Source organism: Petaurus breviceps, unplaced genomic scaffold (assembly GCF_028583685.1).
Source record: "Petaurus breviceps papuanus isolate PSGF00001 unplaced genomic scaffold, PetGlider_PUasm1.0 90281, whole genome shotgun sequence".
In the NCBI taxonomy this organism is placed as follows: Eukaryota; Metazoa; Chordata; class Mammalia; order Diprotodontia; family Petauridae; genus Petaurus; species Petaurus breviceps.
The window spans coordinates 207,474-226,515 of record NW_027187205.1 but is presented as its reverse complement, the minus strand read 5'-3'; the positions used below and the strand labels follow the sequence as shown (position 1 = coordinate 226,515).

The window sequence follows — 19,042 nt, the reverse complement described above, 5'->3', positions numbered from 1 at the left end:
GAAAGTAATAAACAGGCTATTGGTTTATCTATACATATCCCCATATGAGTCTGTCACTGAGAAATTCAGAATGTAATACATTCCACTCAAATGAAAGGTAGAGACCCTAGAGCTGAGGTTCTTAAGCTGGGGTCTATGAACTTGTGTTTTAAAAAATATTTTGATAACTGTATTTCAATATAATTGGTTTCCTTCATAATCCTATATATTTTATTTTGTGCATTTAAAAACATTATTATGAGGAGTCCATAGGCTTCACCCAACTACCAAAGGTTAAGAATCCCTGCCTCAGAAGGAATGTGGCATAGTTGAGTTCAGAGCTTGGCAACAGAAAAACTGGGTTCAAATCCCATGTCTGACATGTAATAGCTCTACGTCTACAGGCCAATAATTTAATCTTTCTGAGCCTGATTCTTTCTCTATAAAAGGGAAACAATAATACTTACCTCACAGGACTGTTGTGAGACTCGAAAGAGATAATGTATGTGAAGTTCTTTACAAACTTTCAAGGGCTAAATAAAGAAGTTATCAGCTTAGCACAGAGGCAAGAGCGCTGGACTTGGGAATCAGAGGACTTTTACTCAAGCCCTCAGTCTGCTGCTGGCCCCTTGTGTGACCCTGAATCACAACACCTCTCTAAGCCTCACTTTCCTGCCCTATAAAATTAAGGTTCTGGACTCTTAATACCTGTAAGGTCCTGTTGAGGTCTAAATCTCTGATCCTGTAATACCAACTAATGGTTACTTTGAGCACTGATCGGATGGATACCACTAGTACATCCTAGAGCACTGCTTACTTAAATGAAGGATCACTGAATAAATGACACAGGGTAACTGCTCCACAGTCTCAAAACATACCTCAGAACATAAAGAGAGTCAAGTCCACATCAAATGTATGTAAAGCCTTCCATATGAACAGGCACTTATTTCTTTCAGTATGTCTGTAAGTTTGATAAAACTGAAGGCTCAACTTCGAGAGTTCATAGGTTCTAATTCGGATTTCACTTTAAAGATGGGCAGCCAGGCTGGTTTAAGAAAATCAAAGCAATGTAACATTTGCCTTGAAATCTGATCCCTAGGTCTTTGAACAAATAAGCAATTTGACCCCTATCTTCTCTTTTAGACTTTTACTAAGGAAGACAGTTTATTATAAATTGAATCCTGGTAAGGCCGGAACTGGTCAGCTACCAAAGATTTCCTATTTGATTAGAGAAGAAGGCACATTTTCCCTTGGAGACACGGGGACTTCAGGGTCACTGCCTTACATTTTCAGTGGGTAAATTATGACAATGTGGTCCATCCTCTATGAATGGGATTTAATTCTCTTTTAATAAGTATTATCAGGATGACTTAGTCATTTCTTTAGTTACAGTGACATGTTTTTAGAGGAGTCTTAAAGGCAAATGAACTATAACTCAACAAAACCTCATTCTCAGAGGATCTCACAACATGTCTTCAGTAGCTCTTGAATCTCCAGGCTGTGTATACAGAAGTACAAACATTAAGTAGCTTATCCAAAATGTCTCATTTGTTAACAAAACTCCACTTCATCTCTAAGTCCTGAGTCTTTCCACCAAGGGTCAAAAGGTTCTTCCTCATCCCATTACAATCAACTTGACAACTCCAACTCCAAGGACTTATTTTCTCCTTTTCACTTTCTATAGCTACTTCTGAGCAAACAGAGGATCTTAACTCAGCAATTTAATTTCTCTTGAACTCAGTTTCCTTATCTATAAAATGCAATGATCACACTCCCCTCCCTACCTCATTGAGCTGTAGTGATTTAGAGATGAGATAATGACAGTAAAGTAGTTTTGGAGTCTTCGAAGTACTTACTATATAAATGTAAGCTGTTAGCAGTAGTGATGATGAGTGTCATGTGTCCTAGTCTCTGAACACTGAATATTAGTAACAGTGCTTTCCCAAACACCGTTTGCTTATTTTGAGTAAATTTTCATACTTTTAATTTCCCCAAATAAAATCTATTTTCTTTTCTTCTCAATGGCCTAGGACTACTAATGAGTCTTCTACAAGACACAAATAATAACTTAAAAAAATTTAAAAAGACAAAACAATGAAAATAAAAGTATGTTTAAAAGGAAATACAAATCAAAGAAATTTATTTGTGTTGACAAAAATACATAATAGAAAAAATAAAATAAAATAAAATAAATGGGGCCCATCCCTTTGATGTACTAGTAACAGCATGTGAATACTCTCTTAATTCATAAGGACCTCCATTTGCACCAGTCTTGCATTTGTGTCTCCTGATGTCCTATAGGGGATCATCCCAGCAAACGTAATCAATGCTCGTGCTTGACTTCGGAGTTGCTATGAGAAAGAGGGGGGAAAAAAACCCTCGGAGTTAGTTTTCACAGATGGTATCAATGTGCTGTAGAGAGCTACCACCATGTTCTGAGCTGGCTAAGCATAGATAGTATTTCTTATGTTTTTAGCTTATGGCTATCAATTCTGGTGTCCAATAAGTAAAGTTTAACTGGGTTGATGAATTAGCTCCCCTAGCTGGAAGAAGGTATTTATTATTTAGCAGTTAGGATTAGCTAAATTGTCAAAGATGGAGGCCCCAAACTACTCACAAAGTAACAAGCTATATTCCTTAAAATACACCATTGCTTTGACACCACAAAACAACTCTCTTCTGGTTAAATCTACTATAATTTAATTCATTTCTTTCCTGTGGGATTTTCATTTGAACTGAGTTTCCAAAGTGGATGTAAGCTATCTGTAACAAATGAGGTGATTTCTCATGGCTTTTTACCATCCCATCCCAGAAAAACTAGTCTGAACTCTTTCTATTCCTCTGCATTCTCTTTTCTCTATCTGGTTCCTCCTATCCCCCCTTTAAAAGGGCCCCGTTTAACGCCCTTAGGGTACTCGGAGTAAGAGGCTGCTGCTTCCCTTTTCAGAATAAAGCAGATGTTTATATGATATTCTCAGGAGAAAATTACAGGGAAGATGAGACAGTTCTATGAGTTTAAATGACAGTGCATTCATTAGCAATTAAAAACATGGCAATGCTCACTCTCTATAGAAGGTAAAGTACAGAATATGGAACAAAGAAACTTAGGATGGTAACTTCTGTACAGAATAACAAATGTGTTAAGTTTAGGGTTGTGGAATTACAAATGTCCCATATGAATGAATGTCTGATGCCTAACCCAGAGCCCTATGGAAAGAGAAAAGAAAAACATTAATTGGAATGGAAAGGAAGACACTAAAAATAACCACTCTGGAATGGTAACAAAACAGTGAAAGAAAATGAAAAGTCTACAGATATAGGATATTCACTACAATTAACTGATGAACATTGAGGAAGAAGAAATACTTCTGCTAGAAACTGAAGTAGAGGGTAGTGGAAAGAATGGAGAGGTGAGAAAGTAACTACAGAGCTGCCCTGACAAGGAAATTTAAGATGCCAAAAGAGAGTTCGTTATTTGCTCTTAAAAGGCTTATTAAACTTTTGGACTCTATTTTTTAAGATATAATTAGGCTAGAGTTGAAGTTGGAGTAAAATGTATCCCCAGTTGTTTCAATACAATACAAAATGTATTTGGCATCTGGCAAATGGATTACCTTATTAGATGGTACTTTCACTTTAAATTCGGATGGCCACTTTGTGTATAGGTAGTGCCATCCTCAAAATTATCTTTTGTGGTGGTAAAGAGGACAAGTTGAGGTTTTTGGTTTTTTTTTAAAGGTGTCCTAGGGATTTAGCCAATTTTACTGGTTTCAAATGATGTACTTCAGATGTGAAAAAAATGGCTTGGGCACATCTAGTAGCTAACTAATATACATTCCCTCCTCCCTATAAGTATTTCCACTCTCAACCTCTTCCATCTAAGACAAGGGTCTTCAGGATAATTTCTTAATATCAAGTTGGTCAGGAATGGTGTTAAGTTCAAATCAGCATAAAATTAGATTTGTTTAAAGATGCAGGCAAGGTAGGTAACAAATGCTGGGATATGATATAAAACAAACAGGACATGCCCACACTTTTAGTTCCTGTTGCCTTTGACCTTGCCTTAAGGTAAAAGGGCTGAAGATGGCTTCAGAAGACTTATCCATTATGACCCTGGACTTGAAACTTAAATGGAGGGGTTTGGGGGTAATGTCGTCAGTGATTTTAGAGATGAAAAATTTCCTATCACCCATTAATTACATGTTTTGTAACTGAAAATCTGATATTATATAGAAATATTGAACAGCAAACATTTTAGAACACAAAATGTTAGGATTTTCAATTGAAGCTAAGTCTACTACTGTCTTTTCTAGTGCCAGTCAGGTTTGAATATTGTACAGCATGAGGCAACTTTTGTACAAAAGTAAACTGAAAAAAATGGATAAAATAATCTAATACCTTACCATGCTTTCCTAAAGTTTTACTCTGTTAAATATTTTATTCTTACTAAACAAACAGGCTTGATTCAACTGTCCACATAAGAACATAAGCCACAACAGCTTGAAATGTTGTTACTAGGGCTAAGACTGTTTTACCATTGTTTTCAGATGTAGTTTTCTTTCTATGAACTAGAACTCTACAAATCAGCAACAGACTCTGCTTAGGTGACCTGGAAATCTGCAAACTCCAAATACAAATTAGCTTTATGGTTAGGGACAATATCTCTGCCAAAGTCCTATTCTGAAGCCTTGTTATCATGTGGACGTATTGAAGGGTAGGTGCTTCAATGCTAGTGGAATTCAAGTTTAAATTGGGAAAGGCCCGACAAGAGACGATAAAGGATATCTGTAGACAATCCTAGGTAATTGTAAAGAGTTCATCACCAGAGGCTAGTCATAAGGTGATAGATATTTTTAGTTACTGCAACTCTGAAGAATTGTTTACTATGGGGCCTGCAACTGCACTGAGAGGGAAAATTCTCCTTAATGAAACTGCATTTCATCGAAATGAAAGTGCTTGAGATACTAGGTCTAAATTTCTTGTTTTTAAATTAGGGCATCTTTTTTCTTAACTTAAGAAGAAAGATCCTTGCTTTGCTTTAAAAAAACAAACAACTAGTTGATTCTCAGCGGGCATACAATAGTTAACATCAATGCAAAGATTCATCCTGCAGACTAGGTTAACTGGTATCCTTTTCATGTCAATTGCTAATGCTTAGAAATTACAGGAAACTTGGGAGTGTGGAGAACTAGAAATGATTTTCTCAGAATCATTTCTGGAGGAAAATGGGATCTTACAGAATCTCTGTCTTCTATAACTCGCTGGGGTCTGGATGCTGAAGATGGACTTGTGCCTTTTAGTCTCTTGAACTGGGTAAACAAGATGTTCATGGTGGCAAGAAGCACTTCTGACAAGTTATGTCTGACCTGCATAAAAAGAACAGAGAAACAAACTGAGGAAGGAAAATAGCACATGGCATTCATTCTGGGAATGTCCTCAACTAAGCAGTGTGCTCAAGATGCATCGTCTGTAGACATCCTTCATCAGAAGGTTATAACACCTTAGTAATAGGATAACAAACTAAGCTTCCTCCCATGACAATCTTCTACACTTAACAGGTATCAGGCAGAAGTATTAAGTAGGTAAATTCTGTCTTTGCTCTGGCTGCCATTTTTGCCCCTTTACCTCCAGGTGTGAAAATAGGTTTGTTCTGACAAGAAAACAATATAACCTTCACTAATGCACTGATAGCTGTTACCCCATTTCAGGAGTATTTGCACTTTCCCAGTCTTCTCATACACTTGAATCTTTCCTTCTCAGGATACTTTCCTTCAATTGCATGTATCTGTTTATTTGCATCTGGTCTCCCCCCATTAGAGTGTAAGCTCTCTCTCTGAAAGCAAAGATTGGTTTTTGCTTTTCTTTGTATCCTCCAAGGCTGGCATGCAATAAATGCTTAATCAATACCTGGTTCATTGACTGATTAAATGTGTGACCTTGAGCAAATCATTTAACTTCTCCCAGTCTTTGTTTCCTTATCTATAAAATAAGGGAGTTAGACAAGATGATCTATCTTTAAATTATCTACATCTTAGCCATTAATGGGGAATTTCTAGGAGACATGGTTGGAGACACTCATACCAAGGTAAGTGACTGCCTACTCTAGTAATATCATAGGCTGGCCCTGGTCCCTTCTATAAAAAGAGAACTGATCTTTTATGTATTTATTTTTTAAAAAAGCAAGCAAGCTAGGACGAGGAAAAACCCACAACACAAGGAGAACTGTTTCTTATGTGTACTTAATTTTGCATAAAATATTCTTTTGAAGGAACACAGAATAACTTGTGTATTTAAAACAGCACACAGCCAATTTTTCATACTCTAGCCCTAATAAGCAAAGCAAACAAAGGTGCTGATACTCTACACAGTATTAGTAGTGTTCCTGCCAGCAAATAAAGTCAATATTTACTCTGCATTTCTAAAACAGTATTTCTGGGCTACAGAGGTATTCTAGGTCTATGGGAGAAGTGACAACAAATTGCACACTCCATTTCTGTCCCTCCTCCTTGATTGGAATATCTTCAGGTGGCCAGAAATATGGTAACATTTGATTATAAGAAAAATAGCTTGCCTTAATAAGGCTTGCAAAGTGCTTTATATATATCATCACATTTGATCCTCTCAAGAACCCAGGGAAGCAGATGATATTATCATCCCTGTTTTACAGATGAGGAAACTGAAGCTGGGAAACCATTAAGTGACTTGCTCAGGGTTACACAGCTAGTAAGTGTCTGAGACAGGATTTCAACTCTGGTCTTCCTGACTCCAAGTCCTGAACTCCCTTTTCTATGCCATCTAACTGCCACTAGAGTACTTAAATCAAACCCAATTAGATCAACACAGATCTCATTTACTCTAGGATAATATGTACTATACATGGTACTGCTAATTTCATCAAAGAAAATTTTCAATTGGGAGAAATATCAGATGAAAGAGAGGGAAGTGCTCACTTCATCACTGAAGTTTCTGAAGGCAGCCACTCTTTCTTCCACACTTTCTTGATTCAGGGGCACAAGCTTCAGGCGATCAATTATCTATGAAAAACACAATATGGATGAAACATTTTAATGATTTAATTGTTTCCATATTAAAACTATGGAAATAATTGTAAAATGTGCATAAAGAGCCTTCCTTTTTTTCTTACTTTATCTTACTGAAACAAAATGAAAATCTGATTTGGAGATTTTAAATTATTTAATATATTTAAATTATGAGACTGAAAAAAAAAATGAAATGCTTAAAAAAATTCCTGGATCCCATATTTGTCTCTTTTGATGTCCCCCCCAAAAAAGTGATTTGGTAACATTCCCTTTGTTTTTAAATGGTGAACTATTTTGAATTTTCAAGGGCATTTACTAATCTCTACTTCAAACAAAGCTCCTCAAACTTACATCAAAGGCCCTGTCAATGTGACCACTATGATACTCGTCAAAAAATGTAATCAAGTCTAAGAGAAGGTAGAAGGTGGAGTCAACGAATTTGTTTGCACTTATTCCCTGAGCTCTGTACCTGAAAGACAAGAAAAATGTGTATAATTTTAGTGGTAAATAAGCAATAAAAAACTGTCTAACAAAATTAAAATAGCAAAGAAACAACTAGTCTGGGTGGTGGGAGTTTGATGATACATTTGGTTTGAACCCAACACATTTTTTTCATGGCTCTTCAAACAACAGCCATTGTTCTGGTGACAAATTCTTAAGGAAAAAAACATGCTCAGTTTGTTAAATGGTCCAAAAAGTCAGTGGAAGCTCTTTGATAGATTTTCATTTCTTTTATTCTAAAACAAACATGGCTAAGGAGCAATTTTACTACCTCGCAAAGTTGCATAAATGTATTTCCCATTAGGTCTTAAATAAAAATAAAAATGAAATATTTTCCCTTAATTCAGTCAGTCAGCATGTATTTATTAATAATCCAATTTATGGGGTACTTGAACAGGTGCTGTGGGGAATACCCAAGTTAGAAAAATTAGCCCCTGCCCTTCTGGAGCTTTACATTTACTCTCAAAGTTAAACCATAGTGAGAAAATGTTAAAAAGAGAAATGAAATAGAAAACTGGTCTTCTACCTACGTATAAAAACCATGGTGTACCTGCACCGGAAACACTGGACACCATACATTGGAGCAAATATTGGAAAAGCTCCAAACAGAGAAACTAAAGACTAAGTTGATAAGGTGACTACTGCCACAGGATAGTTCATGTACAATGAAAGACTAAACACATTAAAAAGTCTTCAATCTCAAAAGACAAAGGAGTAAAGTCTTTATAGACTAAAGTCTATAAAGAAGATACATAGGGTAAATACCCAATTCTGGAACATCAGAAGGACATTCCATGTTTCCAAAATGAGATAGAGACTTCTGAGAATTAAATTTAGGGCATATAAAAATATTCCTGTTTTACCTAGCACAGAATATACTAACAGAACTGTATTCCAAGGCCTGGTATTGATTGAAAATAAAATCAAGTTTAAAAAAGATTTAGATATGTTTATAGATGATAAAATACAGAATTTTAGAGGTGGCAGGGGCCTTAGAGTTCATCTAGTCCAATTTCTTTGCATCATTACACTAACGGATGAGGGGAAATGGGATATTTTATGAGATTGACCCTGTGCAATAATTTTTATGTTCCTTAATATGGAAACCATAATAAGCATAATGCCTGAAAATAAAATTCAGACAAGGACAATTAAATATCAAAATACTTCTTAAATATAATACTTTTGCCTCTTAAAGGAAACCCATGACAATCTGTTGTCACTTAGGGACACTAGACCTTTCCAATACAGGAACAAATTTTTATATACTGCTATATGTCTGAGTTCACTGGAGATCCAGTAGTTATAATTTAGGAACACTTTTGGGGGTGGGGGGTGGTAAGAATACAGTTTGGACCCAATAAGTGTGGATCACCCTCAAACAAGCAGGTTTTGTTTTGGGACTATAACCATGTCCCAGACCAAATGCTGAGCCAAGTAGAAGAGGTTGCAGAGCTCTCAGGGCCAATTTAGTTGAGTCCACTTTGGAGGGCAAAGGAGTGGATTGCTATTAAGATATGTCACAAACACACACACACACACACACAGCAGAATTTAACTGTAGCTCAATGCAACAAGAGCATGAGGTTGGGCATTTCTTAATAATACACCCACAATATGGCAGAAGCCATAGGGATAGCATAAAGTAAAACATTAGATTTGGTTGTGTCCTAGCCAGTTGGAAGGACAACATAACAGACAACTTCAAGAGCCAAAACTAAAAGAAGCACCAAGAATGAATCATTCAATGTCAAAGCAACTGGTTCTATCTACTCCATATCCTGATTTAGTTTTTCCAAGCCAATTCAACTCAATTTAATTACAACACTCTCCTTTTCCCAAATTATTTTCTAAGATAGGACAGGCAGATAGACACACACATGCATGCATACACACATATACACACAACTCTTGATGCTACCAAAGTCAAGGAGAGGCTCCAGGTCTTGGAGTTTTCTGCATTAAGTATGATGGAATGATACCAATGACATATTTAGAAATCCTGAAAAACCAAATTACCCATACAAGCACTACAAAAAAAAACCCTCTGCTAGACATGCACATCAGTGCAAGGCCCAATGCTTATTCCCGATAGTCTATAAAGATGACAAATTTACTGGGTTAAAACGTGTGTAGTTTTCATGCTTGGAATTAAAAAGATGAAATGCCCAGTCAAATGAGAGATACACTTCTATGATAACACTGTTTCTTAAGTAGTTTCAAAGTCTGGCAAATTAAAGGTGCTTTTGTCAATTATTCATTACAGGTTGAATCTGAGCTCAAGAATTTTTATAACAAAGAAAACCTTACTATAACGGATATATTTCCAAGTCCTAGTCACTAGATCTTTTTCAAGGTGGGATGAGTCAATAATTAATACAGCAAAATTCCAGTGGAAGAAAGAGCCAAGAAAAGGTGCAAGAAACTTAATACAAAGAGGTATAGTAATAGTGTCAGGAATGATAAAACTCAGAATGAGATGAAACTGGCAAGAGATGCTAGGAAGTTTGGTTATATTGTTGAAAGGAAAAAGGATCACAGAGAAGACAGTTATCATGTGGGAAGAAAGGGACAATGATAATGGACAGTGGAGGCTTGATTAAAAAAATTATTTTTGGCTTCTATTTTCTCATATATCTTCTTTGAGGTAAATTGATTATTATAATTTCACAGTATTTAGCTTCAATTGTTTTGTTTGTTCTTTCTATTTATTTTCATCATTGTGAATGTTCCTTTCCTGGTTCTGTTTACTTTGCATCAGTTGATATATTTTTCCTGTTTTTATTTTATTCATTATTTCTTATAACACAATAACATTCCACTATGTTCAAATACCACAACTTGTTTGTTGTTGTTCAGTTGTGTCCAACTCTACATGACCCCAGGAAGTGCTGAAGGGGTTGTGAGTGAAAAAAGTTTAAGAAGCCCTCCTCTAAATCACTACTGATTAGAGAAATGCAATTTAAAACAACTCTGAGGTACCACCCTCACCACACCTATCAGATTGACTAATATGACAGAAAACGAAAATGATAAGTGTTAGTGGAGTTGTGAACTGGTCCAACCACTTTGGAAACTAATTTACAACTATGCCCACAAGGATATTAAATTGTGCATATTCTTTGACCCAGTGATACTACTATTAAGTGTATATCCCGAAGAGGACCAAAAAAAAAAAAGAAAAAGAATCCATATATACAAAAATATGTATAGCAGCTCTTTTTGTTGTGGCAAAGAATTAGAATCTGATGGAAGACTCATCAACTGGGAAATGGCTGAACAAGTTATGGCATATGAATGTAATGTAAGAAATGATAAAGAGAATGGTTTTAGGAAAACCTGAAAAGATTCATATGAACTGATGCAAAGTAAAGTGAGCAGAATCAGGAGAATAATTTATATAATAATAACAATATTATCAACTTTGAAAGACTTAGGAACCCTTAACACAATGACGATTCTAAAAAGCTAATTATGAAATATGCTATCTATCTCCAGGTAGAGAGTTAATGGGCTCAAGAGTGCAGACTGAAGCATATTTTCTTTAGGACATAGCTAACATAGGAATATATTTTGCATGACTATATATATTTGCAATGGGTTGTTTATCAATAACTTCTCAATAGGTGAGGGAGGAGCAACAGAGAAAGAGAGAATTTGGAACTGAAAAACTAAATAAAAAATAGTTTAAAAAGAAAGTCAGCCCAGGAGGGATAGAATATTCTTAACAATAGAACTCTGAAGACACAAAAAGGAAAACTATTCAATGAGGAAGAAAAATTGGAGATGTCTGAAAAGATTAATGTTGATATATAGGAAATTAAACAACCAATTTCAATTTTTAAAATGGAATTTTTTAATTTAAATTTTTTAAATTATAAAGGGTATGTAAGAGAAGCTGTATATAAGATCACGGTACAATCCTTTAAAAACAGAGTTGGGAGTACTAAAGCTCAGAGTGAGCACAAGCTGGAGAAGGTGGTAAAGAACAATAACAAGGATGTGAAAAAAAAATCTACATTGAGGGAAAGCAGAGGATCAAAGATGAGATAGGCTTCTATTCTGGGGTGTATGTAGTGATGATAACTGACAACAGAGGGAAGGCAGAACTCTTTAATCCTTATTTTGCTCCTGTTTTTTCTACCAAGAAGAATGACTTTGGCATAGAAATGACAGAACAGAAATGGCTAATACTGAGTTGATCCTCGAGATAAAGAAGAAATAAAGCACCTAGTTGCCTTTGATGAATTCAAGTTACCTAGCCAGATGAGCTAGTTAGAACCTTAGGTGCTGAAAAAACAAGCAGAAGTGATTGTTGAGTCACTGTCAGAAGTATCTGAAAGGTAGGAGAAAAAGTAGAGATTATGAAGGACTAAAGGAGAGCAAATGTTTTGATTCTTTTTCAAAAGAGAAAAAAAGTTCTAAAAATTATAGACCTATAAATTTTGACTTCAATTCCTGGTAAAATTCTAAAACAGATAAAAGAGATGGTTAATGAGCCTCCAGAAAAAAAAAAAGTAGTGATCACAAAAAGCCAGCATGGCTAACCTTATAATCTTATTTCCTTTTTTGACAGGCTTCCTAAACTAGTAGATAAGAGGAATACTACTGATGTAGTTTGCCCAGATTTTAGTGAAAAATCTGAGAAATTATGCCATACTATCATTTAATAGAAGACAAAACGATGTGGACCAGAAGATAGTAATAGCTTAGAATGACTGGACCCAAATAGCTCAATGTCAGCTTGGCAAGAGGTCTCTAATGGAGTGCCCCAGGGATCTGTGGTTGGCCCTATACTGTTTAATGTTTTTATAAATAATTTGGAAAAAAGCATAGATGGCATGCTCAATCAAATTTGCACATGGCACAAATGCTGGGACACAATGGCAAAGTCAGGATTCAAAAAGATCTTGACAGACTACAACATTGGGCTGAATTTAATGAGATGAAATTCAACAGGAAAATAAACAAAGTCTTACACTTGGTTTAAAAAAATTAACTTCATAAGTATAAGATGGTAAAAGCACATTTAGTCAGCAGTTTTTCTGGGAAAAAAAAGATCTGGGGATTTTACTAGACTATAAAGCTCAATATAAGTCAGCAGTATAATGCAGTAGCCAAAAAACCTGAAGAAGTCTTATATAGCATTAAGTCAGGCATAGCTTCCAGGAATAAGGAGGTAATAGTAATTTAGTCTTCTCTCCTAGTCAGACCACATATTGAGTTAAGTTTTAGTGGCCAGAGTTTAAGGAGGACACAGACCAAGACGGTCAAAGGTCTTTGAGTCCATGCTATCTAAGGAGCAACTGAGAAAAGTGAGGATCTTTAGCCTAACAGAGAAGAGAATACTCAGAAGAGACATCATAACTGTTTTTAACCACCTAAAAGTCTATCATGGAGAAGTTCTGTTGGATATCAGAACCAGAAGTAATAGGAAGAAGTTGCAGAGAGGCAAATTTAGGTTTGCTGTTAGGAAAAATTTCTTAATTAGAGATGTTCAAAAATGGAATTGGCTTCCTTGAAAGGTTACATTAGAGGTCTTCAAGTAGCAGTTGGATAGCCAATGGTCAGGCATATTATGTAAAGATTCCTTTCAGATAAGGACTGGACTAGAAGACTGCCAAAACCCCTTTTCCAAGTCTAAAATTCTGTGATTCTATGATAGGTGTCAATTGAGGGAAAAAAACCTGTCTTTAAAAGAGTATCAAAAGTTTTTGCAGATCTCGTTCTTAGTTGTGTCAAATTCGTCAACTTGCACAAACTTGGTGCCCTTTGTGGAACAGCAAGGATTTTGCCCAGATTAGTGCTAATTACATTTCTGCTGTGCCAAACCACTCTATGCAAGGTCAAGAACATTTTGAAGACTTGGGCTACAAGAGCAGAACTCTTCTAGCTGTCTATTTAGTACATAGAAAATCTAGAGTTATAGTAAAGCAACAGATCAGAAGTCAGCTTCAAGTCCAAGGTCAGTTATCAGTTGCCATGTTATCTCGACAAGTCATTTCATCTCTGAAAGTCTACATTTTCCTCACTTGTGAAATAAAGATAATAATGGTCATACTGCCTATCAGAAAGACAGCAGGGGAAAGTGGAGAGAAAATTGCATCTGGAGTCAGGAAGACCTCTGTTTGAATCCTACACAAACACTAGTTGTATACTATGTAAAAGTCAGCTATTATTATTATTATTTTTCATTGGTCTTCTGTGAGGAAAATGCTTTGTATAACATAAAGTGATATCATAAGGTGCTATCATCATCATCATTATTTTTGTTATTTTTATTACCGTTCTGCGATGGAAAGTGCCATGTTCTTCAGCCTCTCTTTATTGGACTGAGGAGTACTGATCTGGGGAACGACTGGACTGAGCAACTTGTTCATCAGCTCTAGAACCTTGTCTGCATTCTGTCAAATATAAATTTTTAAAAAGAGACCCCAAAAAAGCATTCTATGTAACCAAAAATGCACATACTGGATTTATAAGAATCTGCCAAATGGCTCAGTGTGCTGTTACCCCCACCCTTTTTCATCTCTTCTTGAATTATCACACAGAAATAATTTAATCCTTAAAATTTACACTTAACTGCTGAGTCACTGAAATGTTTTCATGTGGCAATATTTCTCTCATATTCCTACATGCCTCTTTTTGTTATTACATAACATATACTGAGCACCATGTTAAGGCTACAGAGAATGTAAGAGTTTGCCATATTTCTCACTGAGAAACTTCATGGTCTAAATATGACAAATATTTAACTTGTTGCCAAATGGTACTACTATTAGATGCTTGAAGGACATACTTTCAATAACTTGCTTTGTCAACTGGAAACGTCTTATGGGTAAAAACAATTCTGTAAAATGGGAATTTCACTGTGACCAGGATCATTAACTGCCTAAGCACTATGAGAAAACAGCTGCATTAACACTCTGGTGATGATACAATTCCTAAAAGATCAAGATGATAGCCTAGTGAAAATGTTTGTGCATCTTATTCTAAAAGGGCAACAGATGTATTAAATGAAAAGGAAAAGAACACATTTTACCTTTGCAAGGTCATAAAGTTTTGCAGCTTCTTCAAATAATCCTTTATTTTCTGCCACTGAAGCAACTTTGTTGATGATGGGCTTTGTGTCACTAGTAAACTTATCTATAACTCCAGGCTGACAAGAAAAATAAGGGAGGGGAAGAGCACATACAGCACTACTGTTTTCAATAGAGAGAGAAATCTGGGATGATGAAAGAGTTGAACTAAAAATGTTTTACCCATGGCAATGAATACAGTTTGGTTACACTGAAGAGTAGAGATTTCTACAGGAATACATACTGGAGGCCACATTAAAAATATGAAAGGGTTATGCAAAATGCTGTAACCTAAGTAGACAAAACTGATCAAGTCAGTAGCAAAACATTAGTGGTTTCTAGTATTTCAAAATGACCCAGATAGCAGGTAAAAAATACCTGCTGATGTCAGGACCCTGGGGAACAAAGGAAATCAAAACATTTAGGAGAATGATCTCTCAAGGATTTTGAATATGCTTTTACAAAACAAATGGCAAATGAAATTTGGTGCTGAAAAGTCAGTGCCTCCACATAAACAACCAAATATGATTATAGAAAAGGCCTCAGAAAAGGTATTACTTAAGTCTCTGCTAGAAGAGATTTTTCTTTTCTATAAAATTCAGGTTCATCCCAAGTCAATGTTAGCGTTCTAGTAAAGATTACATCCAAAAGCTTTGTTCCTTTATTTACTCTGGATAAGTACAACAGCTTGTTTATCTGTATAACATTACTCTAGGTCTTGATATCTGAATAGATGAGTTAGGAATCTACAATGCTTATTGATCTAATTTTTTCTGGACAAGGATGAATTTTTGGGTCTTCTACGATCTTTTTATAAAAGAAAATTTAAAAAAAAAAGCTAAACTATTCCATTTGGAAGACAAGGTACTGATATATCCAATTTCTTTTTTCAGCATATTTCCTTGTCAAAGTCTTCTCATCTACAAAAATTGCAGGTGTGAAGAGATTAAAAGTATCCTACTCACTTCAAAAGAATATTATAAAGGTGAATCAAAAGAATATTATAAAGGTGAATCTGATATAAAAGTAGGTATATCAAGGTCTGTTACTTTTTGCTAAATCCTTTTCTTTGCTTCTGCTTGACATGTGAGATACATCTGAGTAGATTTAAAAACTAAACTATGTCTTCAAATGTATCTCTCTGACAATTTTTTAGAAATCAGGATTTTTTTTACTCACTCACCTTTCTACTTCCATCATTCTCCAGTTTCCCAAGAATCATATCAAACTAGAAAAACAAACAAAAAAGAATGTAAACAATTCAATCCACTTGATAGTAGTATCATTATCTGAAAGATAAAAATAGATAAAAATGAGAGGAAAGTAGGGGCAAATGTCCAAAATACCATAACTAAATTCTATGTCATTACTATTTGAAGGCAACAGTAAATATTCCACTGTCAAGGTTATTCTGGAGGGAATTCATATAGGGTTTGATTAGATGACCACAAGGTCCTTCCCAACTCTTAGGCTCTATGATTCAAATGAAATATATACAAAATAATTATTTAGTGTGCATTATATCCTGTATGGAAATATAAAATAACATATGCTAACATGTTTTTGAGCATAATGGGAAAAAAAGGCTCATACCTCTCGACTTTCAATTACAAGTTCACTAACACAGCGCAAAAACATGTTTTCCCCTTGACTATCTTTTTCATCCCTGTAAGAGAACAAATATAAACGATATTCTTAAATTCATGCTTAATGAATGTGAGGCCTTTCGCAGTTATACAAAGAACTATGGAATGAAATTCATTCAAAATAACTGCTCAATTTCTTACCTGAGAAAGTAAAAGTACTGTAATGCTTCTCTTGGGTCTGTTGACTCAAACTTCCGGGTATAAAGCATTAAAAGGCGAACAAAATTAAGACGCCTGACACAAGGAGGGTCGCCAGCCTCATGACTTACTATAAGAAATAAAAGAGGTCAAACTATATTCCTTAATGAATACTCATACAGAACCATTGAGTCACATAAATGGAAACTAAAAGCTCAATGGATCAAATATTTTATGAAACAAAATCCAATACAAAGGCACTCAATTTCACGGTCAGTCATCATTTTAGGGCCTGATTTTTACCCTGTTACTGAACTTGCTCCTCGATCTTAAATCCTTGCTCAGTACCTTGGCAAACTTGAGTACTGGAAGCTAAGTCAATGACAAACTTTTCTACATGTCTGCTTAATTCTGTGTTTTCTTTCTTTCAGTTGTAGAGTCAGAAAGAAAAACAACATATTTCTTGATCACAAGACTTTTCAGAAAATAAAGTGACATGAAGTTTTAAAAAAGGGATGCAGGATTCCAGTTTCTTCTGGTATAAAATGGGGATAACAGACTATTTTGGTAGTAAAAATTATGATGTGCTATACTTCATATATGAAGATAACCCAAGATTTAAGTTACTTTTGCAACAGTGGTAATAGGCTGTATGAATTACCTAGAGTCCTTCATCTCCACACTCTACACTCTGGACACAGACAGCATGGATAAGATATGTTTAACCAGGGTTTGGTTAGCAGTCTGAAATCAGTGAAAAAGTAGCTGGCTCATAAAGGAAGAAGTTCATGACCTAACTATGCCCTAACTGACTAGCACAGAATGTGTCCACTCAAACACACAGTGTCTACTATGTGCCATGTGCCACAGATGATAGGCACTCAGGGACCCACAAAGATACCTCAGATACGGCCCTTGCTCTCAAAGGGCTTGTAGACTAGAAGGTAAGATAAGGTATATAGAGATAAACAATTTACATCATAATGTGATACATGTATAAGTAGAACAACAACTACTGTCTAGTGCTATTACTATGTAAAAAAGTTTGTAAGAATAAAATGTTATATGAATGCTAGAGGAAACACCTAAATTAAAATCATCCAGGGGACCTAATGGGAATACAGCCACTTCAAAGTGACTTTTATTTCCCGTTCCCTTAAAAAAGAGAGGGTGAGTACAGTGATGCTCTATTTAGTGACATCACCTGGGGTTGGCAATGATCCAGAAACTGCTTCTCTTCCCTTCACATCCCAATGCAATGGTACTTACAGAGCTGTGCACTCTGGCCAGATGATTTCAAGAGAAGCTTTAGCTCAAAAAGGACCAGTGCTACATGAACGGCGTGGCAGCGCAGGCGCTCCACACGGAAGAGAAAAGCGATTGCAGCTTCAAACTGTGCGGTCAGGAAGAGCACTTGGAAGTAGAGAAAAGGCTGCTGGTTGACAGCAAAGTGGGATTCCCCTGGAAAGACAAGGAGTCAGAGAGAGCCATTCTTAAAGAAGTTGCTTATTCAAAGAATTTTACCCCATGTAACTGCAAATAACTACGACAACGTGTTTTAATTCAGTTTGCTGAAAAATATCTCACTTAACAAGATGGCCTAGCTACAATGACTCGATAAGCTGGGATATTAATAGTGTTTTTTGTACCTCACGAAGTGACAAGGAAATAGGGCTGGCATTGGAGTTACAGAAACCATCCATGAAGGAGCACAGAGGAAAAACTTTCCCTCCTGACATGTTTTCCAAATACCTTCAAAAGGAATCATGTGTCTTTTCTTGCCTAACAAGACTTGTTCAGCAAAAAGGGAAAGGTTCAAAGTGGCCTCAGTGTAACCTTTAGACTCATCTGGGGCAGACTTCTCAAGTTTTAAGTGAGATGTAGGAGAGAGGATCACCTAAGTGCACTTTAAATATTGTCCAATAAGTAACACCATGACCAATGTAGCTCAAAGAAATAATCACTCAGGATATAAGATTCTTACTATGTGGCTACTAGTTGATAGAACAATGATATCACTCATACTGTACCTACAGAGTTAAATACTTGAGGCCTCTGAAAGTGACCGGGAAGGCTAATGAACTTGGAGGCAAATTTTTTTTAGGTCTCAAAAGTGGAGCTACTGAAAATATGGAAAATGCCCAGGAAAGAAGGTGGGTTTGTAGAAGGCTCTTACCATAATCTTCTAACAACTGCTTCTGGAACTGTGATAAAGTGAGCCTGTCTTGTGGAGAACTGGTGCCATCATCCTCAAAACATACTTGATTCAACTAAATCCCCAAAAGAAACACATATTTTTATAAACTTCTTCTCAAACTAGGGCATACCATATAGAATGGATGTTATGCAATTGTACCTACACTGGAAAGCTGGCCATTGCTATGATGGTTGTGGTCAGTCAGGAATTATGCAACAAAAAATGGACCAGGAAACAAATTTTCTGTCTCTGCTGACCATGCACACCACAGCTTTCTGATTATCCCACTGCCCTCCCCGTCCTTCAACCCCCCATCAAGAAGCTAAATGTCTCAGAGGTAAAAGTAGACACAACAAATTAAATGACTTCTAGTTTTAAAAAATTTTCTAGGTGCATGCATATGTGCTTGCACACACACACACACACACACACACACACACACACACACACACACACACACAC

At 35.9% G+C, this 19,042-nt stretch overlaps 1 protein-coding gene across 5 annotated transcripts in view; it reads right to left on the bottom strand.

Moving 5' to 3' along the window:
• Nucleotides 1–2,102: 2,102 nt before the first annotated feature.
• NUP93 (nucleoporin 93) overlaps nucleotides 2,103–19,042 on the bottom strand; it is a 130,901-nt gene continuing 113,961 nt past the window's right edge. For all 5 annotated transcript variants that reach the window (XM_069107771.1, XM_069107772.1, XM_069107775.1 and 2 more), the window contains 11 exons: nucleotides 18,560–18,653; nucleotides 17,653–17,844; nucleotides 16,387–16,513; nucleotides 16,193–16,265; nucleotides 15,783–15,827; nucleotides 14,563–14,679; nucleotides 13,806–13,924; nucleotides 7,371–7,488; nucleotides 6,930–7,013; nucleotides 5,217–5,345; nucleotides 2,103–2,330 (listed from right to left, as the gene is read on the bottom strand). In XM_069107771.1, the coding sequence (XP_068963872.1) occupies nucleotides 2,220–2,330; nucleotides 5,217–5,345; nucleotides 6,930–7,013; nucleotides 7,371–7,488; nucleotides 13,806–13,924; nucleotides 14,563–14,679; nucleotides 15,783–15,827; nucleotides 16,193–16,265; nucleotides 16,387–16,513; nucleotides 17,653–17,844; nucleotides 18,560–18,653 (1,209 nt within the window). In that variant the 3' untranslated portion in view covers nucleotides 2,103–2,219. The remainder of the gene's footprint in view (nucleotides 2,331–5,216; nucleotides 5,346–6,929; nucleotides 7,014–7,370; nucleotides 7,489–13,805; nucleotides 13,925–14,562; nucleotides 14,680–15,782; nucleotides 15,828–16,192; nucleotides 16,266–16,386; nucleotides 16,514–17,652; nucleotides 17,845–18,559; nucleotides 18,654–19,042) is intronic.